The sequence below is a fragment of the Paralichthys olivaceus genome, chromosome 10 (genome assembly GCF_024713975.1).
Source record: "Paralichthys olivaceus isolate ysfri-2021 chromosome 10, ASM2471397v2, whole genome shotgun sequence".
NCBI lineage: Eukaryota > Metazoa > Chordata > Actinopteri > Pleuronectiformes > Paralichthyidae > Paralichthys > Paralichthys olivaceus.
Genome location: NC_091102.1, coordinates 15,047,203 through 15,069,031, shown reverse-complemented (window position 1 = coordinate 15,069,031; position 21,829 = coordinate 15,047,203). Strand labels below are relative to the sequence as shown.

At 39.8% G+C, this 21,829-nt stretch overlaps 1 protein-coding gene across 2 annotated transcripts; it reads left to right on the top strand.

The window, feature by feature from the left end:
* The first annotated feature begins 5,814 nt into the window (after positions 1 to 5,814).
* Positions 5,815 to 12,424, top strand: stx19 (syntaxin 19). 2 transcript variants are annotated; one of them, XM_020090117.2, is made up of 6 exons: positions 5,816 to 6,016; positions 7,044 to 7,175; positions 9,148 to 9,423; positions 9,969 to 10,205; positions 10,543 to 10,755; positions 11,139 to 12,424. In XM_020090117.2, the coding sequence occupies exons 3-6, from the start codon at positions 9,202 to 9,204 to the stop codon at positions 11,373 to 11,375; spliced, it is 909 nt and encodes a 302-aa protein (XP_019945676.1). In that variant the 5' UTR covers positions 5,816 to 6,016; positions 7,044 to 7,175; positions 9,148 to 9,201; the 3' UTR covers positions 11,376 to 12,424. The 2 variants fall into 2 exon arrangements, with proteins under 2 accessions (XP_019945675.1, XP_019945676.1); XM_020090116.2 differs by lacking the exon at positions 7,044 to 7,175 and having other exon boundaries at positions 5,815 to 6,016; positions 11,139 to 11,524.
* The last annotated feature ends 9,405 nt before the right edge of the window (positions 12,425 to 21,829 follow it).

Below are 21,829 nucleotides of genomic sequence, written 5' to 3'. Positions count from 1 at the left end.
TTGCACGTGTATGCACAAACACTTTTACAACCTGCGAGATAGACTGAATACCTCTGCTGCATTTTTAACCCCTTCAACTCTGCCATTTTTCCAGTGTATTCTGTTGCTTGCGTAGAAATTAGGCAAAATCTAAATTTCTAAAGGCAGCTGACATATTTAAAGTATATGCTGCCTCTGTTTGTTTCTTTTCTTGATGGCTGTGCATGAATGGTGTGTAATGTGGTTCAGTATCTTGCCAAAGGACAACTGCAGTCTAGCAGTTTAGAGTAGAAGGGGCTCAAGCCACTGACCTGCCAGTTAATGGACGACCCGTTGTACCTCAGCCACGGCCGCCCCTGACTTACTGCATTTATTCAAATTCAGAAATACAGTTTGTTAAATGTGTAGAATATCAAAATATTTTAATTTATAACTAACATGTGTTCATGCATTACAGAAGTTTCTCTAATATTTATATATACTGCTTTTAAATATATAGATGAGTTTTTTTGTCATCTGAAGCATAAACTTTCTGTATGCATGTTATTTCCAAACAGAAAGAGAACAGTGGATTTTTGTTCCTCTCTTAGTTTAGCACTTTGTACTAAACATTGTATAAAGGCACCATTATGCAGCCAGTATATAGACTGCAGTGATTACAGAATAGGTCTTTCAAGTGCTCACACTATAGCATATATGCACTGTCGCTCTCACCTGACACGTTATAATCACCAGAAAAGACTCTCCATCACCTTGTACATACATTCACATTGCTGTTTTTTGCAGAGGCTTATGTGGACCATAGTCTGGCAAATAAATGTTTATTTACAGAAATGTGCCTGTTTCTGAAGCTGATGTTTGCTTAATTCATTCTGTTAAATCCCTGCTGGAGCAAACATGGAGAGACAGGGTGTTATAGGGCAGACACACACACACACACACACACACAGAGCTGGCCTCCGCAGTCTGTTTGCCCTGACTAAATGTGTTTGCTCCTCTCTTCAGGTGGACACAAAGCTCGCCAGTCCATCATGGATCTATCACCACAGAGTTTACTGTCACACCAGTGTCCTTCAGAATGTACTCTGCACTACAGCAACTGCTTTTAGCTCTGTGTTAGGAAGATTAACAGTTTGTATGGTAATCTTTGTAATATCACATAAATATATGCACATATTGTACGTGTTTAATATTAATAGACATCTGCTCATTAAATGTGTTTTAAAAAAGGATGTTGCACATTGGTTGCAATGCAGTCGTTAAACTCTTAAACCAAATCAAATTATTTGAGAATCTAGTAAAGACATTACAAGATGTTGTTAGACAAGTAAGAAACGTTAACATGACAGCGTACACACATACATACTGGTGTCAACATCTACATTGGTGGATAACTATAGAAACAGCACTTATTCCTGGACCCCGATGGGTCCTTATGTTGCTCATGCAGGAGCGTTCAACCAAAACAAAAGAAGAAACAGTCTGCAGGCGGTGGTTGGATGCAGGGTGATTGAGAGAAATAAACAGCAAGAGTATGACAGGGAGAAATATGGACAACAGCTTTTCCGAACTGCCCTTCATATATCTCTTATCTTCCCACAGTGTTGGTTTTGGCAGCGCACCCTCTCGTTTTTGCTACACAGACCAGGGGATGATGTAACAGCCTCATGACACTAGGGGGTGAAATGACCCATGTTTGAAGTGCCTGCTTAAACAGAAGCAGCGAGTCCTGTTGATTGTGACGAGCAGCAGATCTCTCCCCTGCGTCCCGGGAGAGGATAAAGCCTTGATGCTTTTCATTCTAGCCATTTAACAAAAGTAGAAAGAGAGGGGAATTCGATTATTCAGCTGCAGGAATAATAGAACAGCAGTTAGTCTCCCATAACAAAAACGATAAGCATTTGTGATTAAACAAATATTTGGGATAGAATTTTGTGTCATTTAGAGCCTCCTCAGCAGGGACACTTTGTAACACAGTAAAGGGTTAGGGTTAGATTACTTGTTTGAATGAACATACCTGAATCGAATGGTTAACAGAACAGGGCTGTCCTATAGTTTGATTATTTGTCCTGGTTAATCAATTCTCTCCTCCCACTTCATGGATTCTGTGTCCATGGCTGGTGCTGTGAGATTAAGTAGATATACTGCAGGTAAAAAGGTGAACAAGCCTGAGGCTTGTGTAGCACTGGGACTTTTGGCACAGTTAACAACCGCAAGTATTTGTGGCTCAACTGTATATTTAAACCTAAATGACCCCAGGCACAATCTCATATAGAGCCCAAAGGAGACATTTAATATCCAGATCTCTGATTGCCTCATTTTATTAGGCAAGGCCACCGACCTCAGTATCAATCTTTCTGATTGGCTTAATGACAATGGTTTTGACCTCATTATCCTTACCCCTCTGACCGTCTCTCTCCCCTTACTCATTTATCTCCGCTTTGTCCTTTCCTTCTTACTCCCTGTGTATGACCCATTCATCAGGCTCATACTTTTTTTGTTAAAAGGCAGATATTGTCCTGCTATTTCATCCTTTCATGGTATGATGAAGGGTCTTCTGTGGCTGCACATAGCTGACGTTTATACAGTGGATTCTTCTTGCACTAATTCCTGACAAAGCAGATGGATGAAGATGTTTTATTGAAGTTGAAGGATTTTGTAATAGAATCTGTCCTATAGTCTAATTATTCTGTTAGAAGAGAACTTGAGAGGCATTTCATGAAGTTACATCTCTTTCCACCCAGAGAAGAGGCAACACTTGCACTTGTTTGCCTCTGCTGTCTATTAGATTTTTCAAAATGAAAATAGTGAACTTCAAACACACTAAATTTGTCCAGCGGTATCTCTGTTTGAGTATTAGTATAGGTCTTCAGGTCCTTGTAGGTTTCATCTAATCCTTCCTGGGTGGGTTATTCACCCCTCAGAGAAAAAACACTGCATATACTCTCTGCCAATGTTTAAATATCACTCTCAAGGTTGTGGCTGAGAGGCTGTTTGGGAGTTGTTGTCTCGCCTCCCTTCACTCTCTCTTTATCTCTCTCTGGACCCCTCGGTGAAGAATAGCAAAGGGCTGCTTCTGACATTGCTTCAATTACAGTAATACCCAGAGAGCTCTCCAATGGCAATACTGTGAGACAGACTCTACTCGATAGTACAATGACCAAGACAAAAGCCTGACACACTCTTTCATATCGGTGCCTATAACAGATAAAAAGCCAAGGAGATTTTGCTTTTTAATGCTTTCCATGACACTTCTTCAACACGTATTTGCTTAAACGTGTGCTTGTGTAAGTTAAAGTACTGTCTGTTCTTTGTATTCTCTGCTCTCTTTCATGCTACTGTTTATCTCTGCACAGCCCATGGCTTCACTTTTTCTCTTTGGTATGTGGCAGTGCATTACTCCTCTGCACAGAGGTCGGAAATAAACTAATAATGCTGTTTATAAAACATGTGTCAAGTTTTGACTGCTGGTGTTTGACTTTCTGCCATTTGAGTGGTAGATTACATTCAGTTAATTAGGGCTTTGTAAATCTAAAGCTTGGAACCACTCAACAGGGTCATATTTCATTGTGAGGTTGTCACTGCAAACAAATGTACATATTGTTAGATCTGTTAATAAGCTTTACTATCTCTATTTTTGGGCAGGGTAATTTTCTTTTCCCAGAGTCAAGTCTCTAAGGCAACGCTCTCTGTCTATGTTATGAATTCAACCTCCTTCAGTGAAGTTGGTAGACCAATCCTAACACGCCTGAAGCTTTTCATTGGAAGTGCTTGTTGGAGGTAACATGTTTACAGCCAGGAAGAAGTCCTGTGTGAGATGCTGTTGACCTTGGGGAGCAAACAATTGCTGATATTGCTTTTCCAGTGTTGTTCTACCAGAGCCCATTTAAATTCTACATACGGAGTAGAAACAATTAAAAATATTGACACAAGAAAACCCAGGTTTTGTGAAGCTGAGAGATAGTGGGTGACAGGGAAAGACAGGGAATCTCATTCATCCAATTCTCCATCATCAGTGCTTCTGAGGGTGAATCAAGAAAAAAATTAATAGATGAGTGATCAGCTGCAGGAAACCAGTTCATGAACATGACAGTTAGCTTGTTCCTGTGATGCTGATGAGGGTGAATTCTAGCACTCGTGGACAAAGGTTTTGCTGTGTTGTCATAATATCTGGCCATTAGGGATAGATGACTCACAGTTACCACACCGCTGCAGTATTACTACAGGCGTGGAGCAGCATCTGGTACAACACTGATAAAACTTGACTAACAGCTTTTTGCATAGTCATCGTATGGTTAATGTGCTTTCAATTTTTTCTTTTAAATAGAAGCAACACGCTACCGCCCAGTGAAAAGTCATTTGTCAAAGCAAAACCTCATCATTCCAGTTTTTGTGATTTTCAAACTTTAGCTCAGTGAATAAATGGGTCTTTTTTGCTTAAAAAAATATCCTTGTACTTAAGAACATATTTTAAACTGCCAATACAAACTTAAGTGTCATTAAGTTTACCCTCCCATGCATCATAGGTCACCACACTAATAAGAAGGCATGACTGGTGGGGTGCCCTGAGAGTGAATACTACTGCCACGGGATAATGCCCTATTTTGCCATGCCAAAGCAGTGTTTCCCGTGTATTATCTAGACTGTGGCAGCCCACCATTTTCTAATTTGTCCGCTGCAGTTTCATAATTTAACAACAAAATTGTCAACACTTCTCATAATAACATGAGATCCTTGAACTTTGTGTTTTGCTCCTTTCCTGCATTGTATAGCTGTTAGCTGTGTTATTTGCATTGCTACTTGCCATGTGCCTTCTCCCAATATCATCCATAAAGTTGTTGCCATCCACACAGTCAAATCTCCGTCTCTCTCACACAGGAACTACTCTTTCACTCTTAGTCTACGAACCATCCATTTGTTGCAAATTAGAGTGATGTTCATGCACTACTGCCATAGATTGACGATTTCCTGGATCAGCCCATTTATTTTAATGTGCTCCAAATTGTAGTATGTTTTTTGGTGACCCATACCATCCTTCCACCATGTTTTGTCATAATGCTTCAAGTAGTATTTTTATAATCCTGCTCACTAATAGACAGGCAAAGTGAAAACTTAACCTCCTTGAGGTAACTGCTGCTGCATTACAACATATCTGAAGGTTCTCACCCCAGTTAATGAAAGATGACAGAAATTCTATGACCAGCTTTCAAAATACACACAATAAGTACTGAAGTTAATTGTCCCTGTGCACCAAACTCCTTTCATTCTCAAAACTTGTCTCCCCCCTCTCCCCCCTCTCCCCCCTCTGACACCACACTTCAAACAGCATTGCACAGCGTGTTATGCTGCACACCAGAGACTGACTGCGTCCCTTCCCTTGTTGAAAAGGCGCCTGGGTTTTAGGGGAGTTTGTCAGGAGAAATCTGTCAAAAGTACTCAGCGAAGTTACTGGAGCCTAAGAAGTACAATACCCCTCAACCAAGAGGGCTTACTCCAGTAACCCACACATAGAAACTCACTTTGCAGATCAGAAACCCAATGCCCTAAAGCTGACACCCTAACCACAATCCTTGTTGTTTGGCCTCTGCATTGTACACAAAACACTTCTGTTTGCTGTGCTCTATTTTCCCGTCTTGGAATAGGCCTGAGGGTAGTTTTTATAAAATCCCTTTGTTCTCCCTCCTCATTTACCTCGCGCCACCGTTTCTTTAGATAACTAAATGGGCCCTCAGTCTGCTCCTTTCCCATTGGCCATACCAAAACCTTTCTCAAAAGGAGGGGGAGGTGCTTTCAACGGACTCAGTCAGACTTCCCCACAACTTTCCCAGCTTGCGAGAGTCTTAACTGTCTTGATACACAGCTGGTGGTATAACCGTTACAGAGAATTTAGACCTTTAATGCTCAGCTGAGGAGCACCAGGTGTATTTGAGGATATCTGAGGAAGGCGTGATGGAATTAAATAATGTGTGAGCTCGCTTTGGATTACATGTGGGGGAATACTCAGACAGACGTATGATGGAGTATGAACAACATTAAGGTAAAATTCTAATTTTAAACTGAATGTTTTCTGAAGGCCAGAGTTTGCAGAGAACACACACTTACTCAAGTAGAAATACTTTTAATTGTGGTAAAAAATAACTCAAGCAAAAGTTTAAGTACTGATTCAACCGTTTTACTCAAGTAAAGGTAGAAAGTTAAAGAAATTTACTACTGGCTCTATCTCTAACTGAGACTCCTGTCACATTAGATTATTCAACTTAAACCGTTCATACTTCAAAAAAAAAACAATACACTTTAAACACGTTAAAGCAAGAAATTATTTGTGAGCATGAAAAATTATCCAGAATGTAATTTGCACAACGTATTGAAATAAGTATTCATAATTTAAATAAGGCCAGAGAATGTTTGGTTTCTTTGTGTCATTGTTATCAGCGATTTTGGAAGATACTTTTCTTTTCTCCATCCATTTAGGCTGAAATCTGTCTTGACCCTGGGAAAGAGGGTTGATGATGCAAATTAAAAAATTAGATATTCCTCTCAAATGCATTAAAACGAAAGTAACAAACCTGTTTTGTTACTTGTATTAAAACGTTGTGCAGTAACACATTATTTGTACTTTGTCACTTCCACCTCGGCCAAAAGCAATATATATAACAGAATGTGGAAATAAAACCTAAAAGAACAAAGTTAGCTTGACTTTTTGGTGTTTTTTTCTATTGATGTATGTGTTATTTACATGAAGTCCACCTCAAACTTAAAGAAGTGGGTAGAAGTTAAACATTTACAACTTTTGGAATATTTTAAGTAGAAGCATTATTAGGATCAGCATGCACAGTGCAAATGTTTGACTTGTGATAAAACAACACATCCAGGCACTCCTCTTTTCCACTTGCATGAACATGAGAGAATGTCAACACAATTTTTTCCCCGTCAGACACAAAGACAAGGGAGCAGATGGATGGTTGGAAGAAAATGTTTGCTTTTTGTAGGGAACACAGCGTTCAATCACAAAGAGGAAACTTCTGGACCCCTCTTTGAACCACACTCCACTTTCTCCCATGCAGGTTCTTAGGCCAAACACAGAATGTGCTCCCAAATCCTGTGAGAAACGTTCTTATAATCGGCTGTTCTGGGCCGGGCAGGTATAGAGCGGGAGAGGGAGAGACGAGGGAAAGGGATCAGGCCAGAAAACAAAGGTACTTCTACATTCTTCTGAGAAGTTTGTAATAGTTACAGCCCTCGCTGAAATGTAGAGAAAATAGTGTCTTCCCTGTTTGAAACCTATCCAGAAGTGGGATAGCCTGTGATTTGAAATGCTCCATTTCTCTGGAGCCAAACACTGTTCCCCCCCACACAGTCATGTGCTTCCAAAAGATTATGTTTGGAGCCAAAATCCAAATCCCTGTGTTGCTAAGGCATTTTCAAAAATGTTGGTATGCCCACTCGAATGCATAGGAATCTGTGGTTGAATGCACATCACTTGTCAAAGGAATTTGGGAAATCAGTCTGTGTCTATAATCATCAGCACCTCTGTTACGTTGACTTTGGCAGATATCAACATGTTGGAGGTAAAAACATGACAGGAGCTTAATCTTTAGCAACTTTTTAATTCCCACACTTACGAAACAAAAGTCAGATTTCATGTGTTATGTGTTCTTGTTCTGTGTTTATCAAGGTCACTGTTTCTACTTGTTATTGTTTTAGATGCGAGGCAGCCTGCTGTTATTCTTCTCTTGCGTTTTTGTTTAGTGTGTTGCTCAACACAAACATCCCACTCAGTTCCCATGGAAAAATTAACTTCAGTCAATTTGACTGATGTTGCTGTTAAACTGCACGTCCATCTCATGTTGTTTTTCTCATGTCAAGTTCAAAAATACCCTAACCCTGCCTCATTTATTATAAGGACAGCTGAATTTACTTGTATGCACTCGTAACTTGGATGGACGACATGTCTCCACTTCTTCCAATTATCTGCAAATGAAGCCAAAATATCCCAGCCACCATCTTGCACATTTGGTGCCTGACTTTATGTAGTAGTGATCAGAGGATGGAGCAGTGGTAGCGAGGTCCTGCTGATACGTCCAGTTTGTGGTTCAAATCCTGGTTGGGATTTTTTTTTCTTAGGTACCCCAGCTTTCTCCCGCTGTCCTAGGACATGTAGATTGGGGTTAGGTCAATTGGAGACTCTGTAGGTGTGAATTAATGATTATCTCTTTATGTTGCCTCTGTGATATGTTGGTGATTTGTCCATGGTGTACCCTGCCTTTCGCTCAAGTACCCCACTCGACCCTCAAATGTTAAGTGGTATAGATAATAGATGGATGCCCTTCTCTGTGGTACCAAAACACATTTTCGAATTGCAGGTTCAATGTGTTAATTTGCTCAGTATTAGCAGTTGTTATGCTTTCCCCAGCAGACAGGGACAAGACATTTGAAATGTGTAATCAATGAAAAAGTGCAATGCAATAACCAAACAGGCAAATTTGTTCTTTGATGTTCTGTCATTCAGCCCGACTGCATCACTGTCACATTTCAACAAACCAACACCTCCTCATTACATTGTTTATCTTTCAGTAGAAAACTGGACATACCAGTTTAGTAGCAGCTCACTCTGAACATGAACATATGTTTACTGATCAACAGCAAACGTTAGCTTAGTCTTGCTAGTCTTGCTTGTCCTAACATTCATGGTGCAAAGGTCACTGAAAAAATACAACGAAGGCCAGGTGATGAATGAAGGCTTACCAGTGTTGAGATTATAGCCAGTTTAAAGGGCACAGCCTACCCCCATGTCCGACTCCTTTTCCAGGAAGAGACAAAATCAACCTCCCATCCATTTCCTGGAGGTTAAGAGCCTTAATGAAATCAGTAACTGTAATTGAATCGCTAACTTTCATCATCAATGTTACTGAAATATTGCATCACTGTATGCTACAAAGTAAAAAGTGAGATATGAACATTTATCTGTAATGTTGAAATTATCAGCTGATACATCCCGTTAAATCGTATGTAATTTAATGTGAGTTTATATCCTATGTTTCTTCTCATCCTCCACTTTATAGTCAGCATCCTCTGTTCACAATGCTTCATCACTGTCGTTTAATGTTTTTTGCAACAGCCCTATTCAGCACCAGGAATCGCAAAAGTTTGATGTGATTTATTTTTCAGCCTTGACAAGAGCTGCACGTACTATAAACAGCTTAGTGTCCTGGTGAGTCCACAATGAGAGACCGTTTGGAGGAGCTGCAGCAGAGGGCTCAGGAGTTTTCTGGGGCAGCAAGTGAGAACACCAGCCCTTTCTCAGTGGAGGATGATAATGATGACTCGATGGTGGTCGAGGTCACAATGCCACAGGCTGTGCTGTTCGAGGAGGAGCCAATCATCGAGAATTTCTTGTCGGAGTCTCAGCAAATCCGAGATGACATCACAACGCTGGAGACAGAGGTAGAGATAAACTTCGTTTTTGGGAATGTTTTCAGATTTTCCTTTCACTAAATGACAAAGGGGTAGATAAAGAGTTTGGAGACTTGGCTCTGACTTCAGCAAATATCTTTGACCCCCTAGTTAGAGCCTGTAGGTAAATGCTGGTGTGGTGGAGGGGACTGAATCGACAGGCAAGCACACTGACACACAGCAGCAGAGGCATTTCGCAAGCAAAGGGAGAGATGGGAAATCTTTGCAGTGTAACTAGATGGTACAATTAGGAGGGTGTGTATGATAGAGGATTATCGGCAGTGAGGCAGGTCACATGAGTAGAGCAGCTCAAGTTGGCTGCCTGAACTAGCTCACAAGCATTGCTCCATTAATTAAAGAAATAATTCATGGATGTTGATAAAAAATCATGTTCATGGGACAGATATTTATGAGTGTGTGCTACTAGTGTCTTATGAGCTGTTATAGTTATACAGTTTCTGGGGATTAAACCAAAGTCTGTCCCTTTCATAAGCGGCTCTGTAACTAACGTTTTGTCTCATCTCAACGACAAACAGATCCTCAAGTTCACCCAGCAGCAGAAGACCCTGGTGGCGACCATGCGTCGTTTCAGTGTGATGAAGAAAGAAAGCAGCATTACGCGAGATATCAAGCTCCAGGCTGAAAGGCTCCACCGGCGTTTGGACGCCCTTTCAAAGCAAGTCCAAAAGAGTGAGGAGCAGCAGGGACCTACTGCTGTTACAACGAGAATACAACGCTGCCAGCACTCAGCACTGTACCGCAAATTCCAGCAGGTTGTAAATACATCCTGCATACTTGAAGTACTGCTTTTAAATTGAGCTTAAGTGATAGTTTTGTTTATTTCATTTGTAGTTATACAAATTATAAAATGAAGTGAAATGAGAAGTGAAGTAGAAGCACTTAATTGTTGGATAAAGTCACTTCACCAGTGTTTTACTATCTTAAAATAAACAGTAAATGTGTTGTGCTGGTGGACTTAAGAGGGCCAAGGAATCTTGGATAAATAATGTTCATAAGAAAGGATTGAATATCTTCTCTTCTCCCTTTCCCCCCTCCCACTCTTTTAATATATTCTCTCTTTTTTGCTATAATTGCTATAATTATGTTCAGGTAATGCTGCAGTATAACGAAGGACTGCTGACAAAGCAGGAGCGCTGCAAGGACTTTATCATTCGGCAGCTGGAGGTTTCGGGGAGGGACGTGGCGGAGGAGGAGGTGAATGAGATGGTCGCTACAGGAAAGTGGGAGGTCTTCAACGAGAACCTGCTGAATGATGTCAGAATCACACGGGCGCAGCTATCTGAGATCGAACAGCGACATAAGGTGAGGGTATTAGCAGCATTCGTATCCGGGATATTTTGCTTTGATTTCTGGATAGCGGGAAAAAATGTACAGTCTATGATAATGACTCACACTTATTTCATCATCATCACATATGTGGGGATGATTTGTTGTCAAGTCTGCGTTCTTCTGGAAATTAAAAGTGTGAATCTCTGATTTATCTATAAAATTATAGAACTCTATGGAAGTCCAATTCATATAATGAAAGCTTATATAGTGAATGCACATTTGTTACCATAACTAAATCAGAATCTGTTCCCTACTGTACTTTAAGTCCTGCAGTTGTCTCTGCCACCAGCGTCAGGCTCTGACTAATGTCCCTTATATCTACAGTATTAATCCCCATAATCCTTCTCCGCTGACAGGAGCTGTTGAGTCTGGAGAACAATATGAATGAGCTGAGGGACCTCTTCATGGACATTTTCATGCTGGTGGAGGAGCAAGGGGCCTACATCGAACACATCCAGACCAACGTGGAGAGGACGCAGGACTATGTGGCTGTAACTAATGAGAAGTTCAAGCTGGCTGCCAGGTATAAGAAGAAGAACCCGATCCGGCAGCTGTGCTGCTGCTGCTGCCCTCCCTGGAGATGCTGCTTGTAACACCTCTTTACCTCCATGGCCATTCCAAAAATATATATTTATATATTCTTTTCATTTCAAAAGTCTCACTTACCTGCTGGGAATAAGCAACGCTGGATTCAAATACCATTAAAGTGAAGGTTATGGTGCTGCAGTTTTTGAACGGAGCAGCGGCGAAGACAGATTCAGCGGAGCGTGGAAAACAATTAGGTGGAAGGGCCGGAATTGGTATTTGAGGCGCTTGTTTCTTTCAACAGGATGTGAAGCGACCGCTATTGGAAGAGACAGTTCAGTGAGTGCTACTCACCAACACTGCTGCTTATTGGAGACCTTCACTGTCAACTGACAGAGGTCACAAACAAGCGAGATCACTGACGCCGACACTGCAAGATCAGCAAGACGGATATTTTACCTTTTTTTCCCTCAATAGAACCTCTCATCTTTTTGTGCCACAGAAGCTGTTATTAATGACCATGTTATTTTTTATACAGTATAAGCACTTTATTATAAAGGTTTTTTTTCATTTCCCAGCACAAACTAACATGTAATGCAGTTGAGACAATAATTCGTTTTAGTAGAGGGCATACCTCCGCCAAGGCCCAAAAGTCCCTTTAAATTCAATCAAGCTGCTCCAAATTTCACACTTCTAAATGATTTTCTTATTAGAATCAAAGAATTGTTCCCAGGAAATCGTTATAGAAAGTGAAAATCCTGGATCCTCCCTGAATAGATATAACAGAATTCAATGGGTTCTTCTCTGATACACACCACATCCTTCCACCAAGTTTCATTGTAATCCCTTCAATCCTTTTTCTGTCATATTGCCTAAATTCAAAAACAAACTGGGGTGAAAACATAACCTCCTTGGCGGAGGTAAACCTCTTCCTGAGGGATTCTCAGTCACCGCATATTGATTTCTTTGTTGTCCACATACTGACGGAGCGAGGACTTGTTTTACAATTAGTCATTAGTCTCATTTGCATTTCCAAGTCTGATAATTTTCAGTGAACAAAATTAATTATTTATTCAGTTTCACAGAGGTGGAAATTCAAATAAACTCTGAATAACCAGCCTTGATCAAAAGCAATCCTGTCATGATGACACATCTGCAGAAAACCACTGAAGTCAGTTGTAAAATAAGATGGAAGATTGGAATTTTTACATTTCAGGAAAGATATTTCGCTCATGATTTAGGAATGGCTGTTGGAGCAGTGACATTACTCAGATAAAAATGTCTGGCATCCATATGTATCACTAGCCTGAGGGAGTTCCCTGTATCTCCCACTAAAACACTGGGAATAGGCCTTACACCTTCAGATAATCACCTCCTTTACTTTTTACTTAATGCTGAGTAGAATCCACCCACTTGTTTTCCCCTGCTGGGATAATAAATAAGATTAAATAAATCTGTCATTTATTTCAGTAGGTACAGTCACAGTGTTGATATCACTATAGCCCACAGCTTAGAAAACCAGCCTCTCCTCAGCAGTGACAGTGATGTTCCCATGACCCGCGGCGTACGGTGTCCGGGGCAAAACACAGGTGAGCTAGGTGCGCCGCAGCCAGACTGGAAAATCTGGTTTGTCTGCTGTTGCGGGAGGATCTGCCAGACAGCTACTGTATGTTCCTGCAGGGAGCAGTTTGTAAACAGCACTGTTCACTTTCAGCAGATGGTGAGAGGACCCATCTCTGTTGAGACGTCGACTTTTAAGACGAATAATCAAAATCATGCACGTACTTTGAGCTAGGAAATGAATCAATCAAAAATTATCCCAGTAGAGTTTTCACCAATATTAACAAAGTATATAGATATATATACCTATACATTGTGTGATGTGGTTGTGTGGTGAGATAATACATAATTACTCTGTTAAGTTTGTTTGCTCATAAAGAAGAGTGAAACCTCAGGAGGAAAATTCAGTCTTAATATTTAAAAGAAATTATATATATATATATATATATATATATATTTTTTTTTTAAATGTAATTTTTGGCCATATCATCCATCCCTACATGCACACTTTATTTTGACACAAAGAGGAAAACAGGCAGCAGACAAACCAAATAGTTGCAAAAAAACTTAACAATGCCAAGTCAATGTCTTCACCTCATGAGGAGCTGACAACTAATTTGACACATAATGAAGCACCATCTGTCAATGTGGAGCGGATCACTGCGACCTGGAGAAGGAGTGAAGTGTGGAGTGTGTGAGGTGAAGCGTCTGATGACTTCTGCCATCTCGACTGGAAACATCCTCTGATTTGCTTTTGCATCAGTCGCACTCTGATTAGGATGACATTTTGTAAAAATGAAGTACATCAAATATGTAAATCAAAGAACAATACATTGTGATAGAGCACATGCAGCATCATCTCTGTCTCCCCCCTCAATAGATCTAGAGAGGGGGGATAAAGCGCTGCTGCAAAATTGCAGTGTTCTTGAACAGCAACAATGCCATCCAGTGTTCATTGAGATAATTGCCAGTCAAAATAGGTTAGCACTTAATATTTAAACTGCAAGAGTGCATTTTACAACACAACTATTTAATAAGGCAAGTGACATGAAATCTTGTAATAAATTTACCCCAAGAATTTTTAAGAATTAATTTTGAACAGCATTTGCCAATTCAAGAATTCATGCTCAGTGATTTCAGCCAGTGAGAAAATAAACAGTTATCAGCTAAAACTACAAAGAAAAAGAGGATTTATACAGTAGGTTTTAAATCTATTACATAATGATCATGTTTTTTTCTAGTGTCTGCTCCATGATGTTTGGAGAGAAAGAATATTAAATTACAAAAGAAAGAACTATTCATCTCAAAAATCGCTTTGGAGTCTGTTATAGCCTCTCCCCCTCATCTTTAAAGATCTTTATGAATCCTATGGCAACAGACACTATGCCACAGGTAAATAATGGTCTTGTAATTATGCCTAAAGGCGACACAAATAAAATACAGACCGATGTGTCTAGAATTATGCAGCATGAATAGCAACTATCAAAAACAAAGAGTGGGAAGAGACTAAAGTGGAGAATGAGTCAAACAATGAAGTGAAATGTCTCCAACTCTACTGACAGCAGAGTGAGGATCAATCTGCAGACCTGAGAGAAAAGCTTCAGAGCTTTAGAAGCTCAGAAGAGCAGCGGATCATGGAAGAGTGCACAGTGGTCAGTTCACAAGCCTCCAGACATCTGATCCCCGTGCAGGTCAGCCAGAGTCCCCCCGCACTTCTTTTACAAATCTCTCTCTCTCTTTCTAAAGGGGACTGGTTCGCTTTTCCAGCAACACCTACTTCAAATTCTAAGAGGTGCACAATCTGAGAGCTGTTCCTCTGAGGGTTCATCTTATTTACCTTCAACTGTGAGGTTGTTTATTTCACTTGAAGCAAATCTTTGATTCTGTTCTTAGCCTGCCAACTCTAGCTATATTGTTCCCAGATGTGACGACTTTGAAACAGTAAGAAAAGACCTCTGCCAAGGAGCTTGTGTTTTCATCTGCTTTTGTTTGATTGTGAACAGGATTACACACAAACGACTCAACTGTTTTCCTTGAAATTTTGTGGAGGGGTAGAGAATGACCCAAACAAGGACCCATGGAATTTCAGTGCAGATCAGGGGGGGTGTTGTTTCATAAGGGGGCATTTGGGTGGTGCAGGTCATTTACTGAGTGCCATTCTTGTTTTTATTAACTCTGCACCCAAATATTTGTCACTCATTTTAAAAGATATATTTTTCGGATTCCAAAGACATTTGAGGCTATCACTTCTTTCTTGACTTGACCTAATGCCTCTCAGCACCCATCATTGAGTGACGACCTTTATCTCCACAAGCCTAAATAGAATAAAAGCAGAGTCATGCTGATGGGAGATGGGTAATAAGGAAAGATAACTGTAATTCAGTGTTGATTTGTGGCTCCAATAACATAAGTAACTGCTCCCACATTCACTCCAGCAGCCACATATTCATCGTAAGTGCTTCTGCCCACTTTCCTGACAAAGCCCATCAATCAAGCCTGATTTCACGATAATGTGAACATCTGAGACCCATGAGACTTTACGACACTGAAAATGGCCGACAGGGTCGCAGCGACGTTTGTATGTAACTTTACGTGTTTCTCCTATTAGGTCTGTCGGTCTCAAAGGAGATCGCAGAGACTTTCTCCAAATGTCTGAACAACATGAAAGCAGCCCTCCTGTGAGTAACACCAGCTGTGGTTATAGAGAGCTGACATTACTTAACTGCCTGGTTTTATCACTGCCATCAAAATCTGTACAGAGAGATATCAAGACCCTCAGTGAGAGATAAATCACAAAGAAACTGTACGGTGAGACTGGCAGCAGCAGTGGAAGGAGTGACAACAATTTCACTATGGCTGCAGTGACTTAGATTATTAAGTTTGAATAAGGTTCATATTTTTTCCAATGTGTAATGAAAGTATAAGAAATACTCACTTTTTCCTGATTGTTTTGCTTTTGTGAGAAATGAGCTCTTACTTCACATCAGTGTCTTGTTTCCTCTGACGTATACAATGGGGTAGTTTGAGTTTTAGAGATATCAAACTATTCCTTAATGCCTTTATGCAAAATATGAAGCTAGAACCAGCAGATAATTATCTTGGCTTATCATCCATCCATCATCTACAGCACTTATCCTTTGAGGGTCACGAGAGGAGCTGGAGCCAATCACAGCTGACATCAGGCAGGGAACACCCTTGACAGGTTGCCAGACCATCACAGGGCTAAACATACCGAGACAAACAACTAGTCACACTTGACTATTCACACTCACACCTATGATCGATTTAGAGTCTCCAATCAACCGAAAGGTCAAATTAAAAAAAAAAATTAAAAATTGGATTGGAACTTTCCCAAAAATAAAAAACCTTCCATATGGAGGGTGCAACTGTGGGTACTGTTGCAGCTCATATTTTCCCTAAAACTACATTTGGCTTTTATTTTTACAACTTTGGGACTTTTTCACATAAGGCTTATAAAGCCTAAACAGTCAACTTTTTCACTCTTCTTATTTGGAATTATCAAAAAGAAGGTTTTTCAATTCAAAATTACTAAATAATTACTTATTACTTACTTACTGAGACAATGATACAACTTTAATTACTTCCACCAAGGAGATTATTCTTTCATTAGTGTTTGTTTGATTGTTAGTGAGCAGGATTATGCCAAAACTACAAAACCGATTTCCATGAAACTTTGTGAAGGCGTTGGGCATGACTCAACAAAGAACCCATTGAAGTTTGGTGTGAATCCAGATAAATTTGAGGATCTATCCAATTTATTTTTTTTTCTTTTTCTTCAACATGGCGAGATGGGGCGTTAGCCTTGACGGAGGTATGCGATCTCTACATGCCCTTCGAGTTCATTTAAAAAAGCCCTGATAACACTGTGCTGCACATGTAAGGTCAGTCCCTGATTTAATGTCAGACATTGACTGTAATTTATTACTTATCAAAGGATACATGTTCAAACGTAAATATTCTGTCAGAGTAATATATGAACTTCTGTAATATGAGCTCTGGGAGGGTCAGTGCATGATATCTGTGCCAGCCATCTGTGGAGATCCCATGCAGATAGAGTGAATGGTAATAGACACATGTGTGTGTAGCTGCTACACCGACTTAAAAGATGTTTTCATCTTTTTTGACAAGTGGGTGGATGAATGAGCGCTGACGTTAATGCTCAGCACATGTGAAACAAAGGGAAGTGTTTGAAGTTGTATGGATGTGTGTCGGCTCATTGTCACACATTATTGTTGTTATGGCCACTACACAAGAAGACAGAATACTGTTCTTGTGAGGTATACGCACACTGACATGCTCATGTTTATTTTGCAGCATTATCGTCTCTGCAAGAGTGATCAAATATTATTTTTGGAATCTTGGAAGTGAGCAGCCTCTGTTATAGATCCAGGTTCAGCTAATTTGCAGATAACAGTTTAAATTACTTGGCTCAGATTCAAACAAGCAGCTTCTTTCGAAAAATTAGTTTCAATTTCTCTGCCAGATGATGTTGTGATATTGACAGATGCAAAATGAGAAGATGTGGTGAGACTCTCCGTGGAGATGATGCACGCTGCCACAGCTGCAGCTGCGGTTGGAGCCTGCAATCATTCCGTCAATGGGAGCCAATGAGTGGAATGAATTCTGTATTGTGTTCTGCTTTTTACTGAAAATTACATGTAAGAAAATAGATTTGAAAGATGACGCCTAGAGATGCGTCATCTCAAGTGTTGATGGAAGATAGCGCTGCTCACAACTCTGCATCATTGTAATATTTACCAACTATAGGACATTTAAACACAAGGATATACCCATTTTGATTTGAAAGTCAGATTCCTGAAGGTTGTTTGTTTTTGAAGGGGACACATTCGTCCCTGATTCATGAGTTCTCTGCTTGTAACGTCTTGATTAGATAAGACTTCATTAATCCCAAAGGAAATTCTAGACTCAGCTTGCGATAAGATAACAGTATCAACAATATATAATTATATAATAGAGTACAGAGAATACAACAGAAGAGTCATGTATACATATATAATATTATATATCTAAAATTATGTATACACATATAAACCATTATATCATATATTGTATTAATAATAATATTGCACATTACTAATACTACTGCATATAAACACAGTACTACTGCAGGGTTAGTATGATGATCATTAACAGAAATTTCTATTCTACTCTTATATTAAGTATAATATCAACAATCATGGGAGTATAATCTCAGATTACACTATTAATCGGTTTCCTCTCAGATTTGAAAGGAGATGGGAACTGTCCAGCAGAGGGAGCTGATATCCCAGAATTCTAATACCACACATGCAGTTCCCCTTGATGTGCCTTCCTGCCCATTATTTCTCCACAAACTAATAAAAACAGCTGACCTCAGATTTTGCACTCCAGCTTTGAATATTACACTTGTTAATGGTTTCGCGCGGGGCGAGCTGGGCTTGTATTCAGTGTTCAATCAATGCGCTGTTATACCTCCGTCTCAATAGCATCCCTTTCTGTTCTCCAGTGTCGAGTATTGATTCATGTGCTCGACAATAAAAGGTGAACAGTGGGGGGGCCATCCAGGGGCACAGCTGACACACACACCTCGGGGCAGACGAGAGGTGAAAATGAACTGAGACGTGGGTGAATAAAACATGTCTCTGAGGACGTTGCCTTGTTTTCCCGCTCTCAGGGAGAGGAGAGCCTCCCTGATGGTTAATCCTCTCTATAACGAGAAGGCAAACACAACTCACACACACTTTTGCTCTGTGAATGCTGTACTTGAGAAGTCTCCTCATTTAATACTGTTGATGAGAATGGTGACTGAACACTTGAACACACTGAAAACATTTATGGAGCATTATCACCTCATAATAAAATCATTTTCATGTTTAAGTGTGTGAGCAAATCAAATTAGCATGTGCAGTATTTCTACTGTTCATGAATGTATATGCTATATGTTTTCTTTGCAGGACCTTCCTTTGACCTTAATGGTTCAAAAGCTAGACCAACTGTGCTGATTTTTTTTTTGGTCCAGTCTAGTCTGCGTAACAAGTAATCTGATCCCGACTCCATGCTCTACTCTACCTTGTCATCAAACTCTGCAGAAATTGATTAGATGGCTCCCTAAGCTTCATAATGTTATTTGCTCTATTGGATAACTGCGTGGGGAAACAGTTATGTGGTCCGGTGCAGAAGCGGTAAGTGCATTCAGCACAATTTCTGCTATCATAATCAAAAGTGCAAAGTTGTGCTTGTCCACAAGCCAGGCTGAAGTGCCCCGCTGACATTCGGATAAATTGTGAACCATAAAAACTCCTGAGAGTTTATTTGACAAAAGAAAATCGATTTTCACCAGGTTGACAAACTTTGATTTTGACTTGCAAAAGATTTTTTAGTTAAATTGAAGCCAATGAAATGTAGGTAAATTATCAAAGAAACTCTATTTGCATGCAAAAGTTAAAACAGCGTAGCATTCTTTGATAAAAGGAACCAACGTGGAAAATCATTTTAAGGTGAACAACAATTTATGACACATAACGTCCTTGTATCATCAGCCAGAGTCACATTCCTCTGTTGAACTGGGCAAAGATTTCTGTATCTGTTTCATTGGCCATATCAATCCTCACAAATGGGAATGTAATTTCTGTTTGTTAAATCTTAAATTTTTCATTCTCTTCAAGACAGTAAGGTAAATCCATTATTAAACTGACCCATACCACATATTCCCACTATGTTTCATTGTGGAGGTAATTTCAACAACACAGCACAGTAGCCTTTAAAAAGTTTTTAAACCATGATGCTAAAAAATCTGAAAAATGTTGATGTCAGTGTGGTGTAACATATGTTCAAAAGATACAAGAGACAACCATCACAAGTCTCTGTGCTTATCTTCCATCTGTTTTCTTTATTGTTCTAATTCTTCTCTGTCTCACTGAAATCATTCAACTTATACGACACCTGAGGGAACGCACAGAAGCTTTCCCATTGGCCCTTAATTTATGATAAGATAATGAGACAACACTTAAACTCATGCACAAGTTGTGGCTCATAGTAAAAAAATGGAAACAGCTTGAAGACAAACTATGAAGAACTCTCTTAACAAGAATTGATTAAAATGATTCCAACCTCTGAGGGGTTTTTTCTGATGGAATATGCACTGCAGTTTCGGTGAGAGAGTTGAGCAGCCAACAGTCATAAGTGTCACTGGGTTATGGATTACAGTGGTTTCGCCCCAGTTCAGGACTCACCTCAGGGACTTTAGAGAGCTCCTGAATCCCGGCCAGACTCTCATTTGGCCCATACATCCCTTTGACCTCTAACTGACAGCCCTTGGCAAGTGTCGTAAACGTAACGTGCGTTTGCTGGATGTCTAGATTTGTGAAGCCGACACCAGTTCGATAATGACGACACAAACATACATATTAAGATATAGTACCATGACCTGTGATGATTTACATCAGTCAAAACAGTCTCATGTGTGAACTATGTCAGTTTAGAAGCGTAATCTCCCCAAATTCTGCCAATTATTCATCTATCGCCTCTCTTCTTAAGGCAATGGTGCTCCAGGGAGCAAAGGATCTACAGTATATGGTAAAACAGTGAGATGAGAGACAGAGCAAGACTAACAGACTGCGCTGCCCTGTGATTATTTTCCCAGACACAGAACCGCCATTTATTTCCACGGTACAAGTTTATTATCATAGTTTTTGCAGTTATTCTTCCCAGTTTCGCTTTTGAATCTGCTAACGCCACCATTAAAATTCAAACCGCAGGATCTGAAGCAGCTATCACTCCCACACTGTCAGATTTGAAGGTAGAAAAGAATAAAATATAAGTTATTAACATCAATGTAAAGGTTTTCATCATTGTAAAAATCAACCACAATTATAACCAATATGTCAGCCTATATATCAAGAGGACGAGTAAATCCTTCTTCTTAATGGTAAAAGCAAAAACAGCAAAATGATGTTTGTGTGTGTGTGTGTGTGTGTGTGTGTGTGTGTGTGTGTGTGTGTGTGTGTGTGTGTGTGTGTGTGTCAAGTAGCCAGAAAACGTTGATATAACTTGTAAGCCAAATTAATTTATCTCTATCCACTTTTATATAATATTCCTTCAATTTTCCAAATATATAGGAATCTAAACCTATTTCTCCTCCATGCTTGTCGGAATGAATGCCATTTGAGAGGCAATTTCATTTACTTCCCCTTTTTATAATGCAATCCATTTTTCTCCCTCTGTAAACGGCCTCTTGTGTCTGTTCAAATGCAGTGTGTATTTAGAGCAGATACTGGGGCTCACCCTGAAAACGACTGCTGACACTTTAACAGACATTCACTAAATTTGGCGCCGGGGAATGGAAGTGGGAGAAAATAAAAGACTAATCATGAATAAATTTCCCCCCCTCATCCACGTGGCCGAGATATTCTATTTACAACACATTTCTTTGGGTCTTTATATCCAGTTAATGAGATTTCAAATAAATGTGAAGTGAACTGCATTTAAATAGCTATTCAGCATGGAGGCATAGCGCTGGAAAAAAGGGAGGGATTCCACCAGATGATAGAGGAGATATTACCGGGCACCGCTGCGTTTGGTGAACAGGGGGATGAAATACGCTGCTGATACTAGAGGACTTTCTGAGACTTTTAATCTGGTGACAGTGTGGTGCGGAAAATAAGAAAAGAAGCAGTGGTGTGAAAGGGTGTCAGTATTAAAGGAGGTGTAGAGCTGTGTTTAAGTATCCCAGTGTTGTTAATCATTCTGTCACGTAAAACCCTAAGAGTCTATTTCAAACCTTTTAACTCTAATTTCTCTCTCTCTAAATTTGCTATTAAAGTGAGAGAAGATTTGCCATTTAGTGCGCTGATAGTACATCCAGAATATCTCATTGTTGAAAGTAAAGTGGGTGCAATATTAAATCTCTATTAGATTGAAATATGTATATGTATATACATTT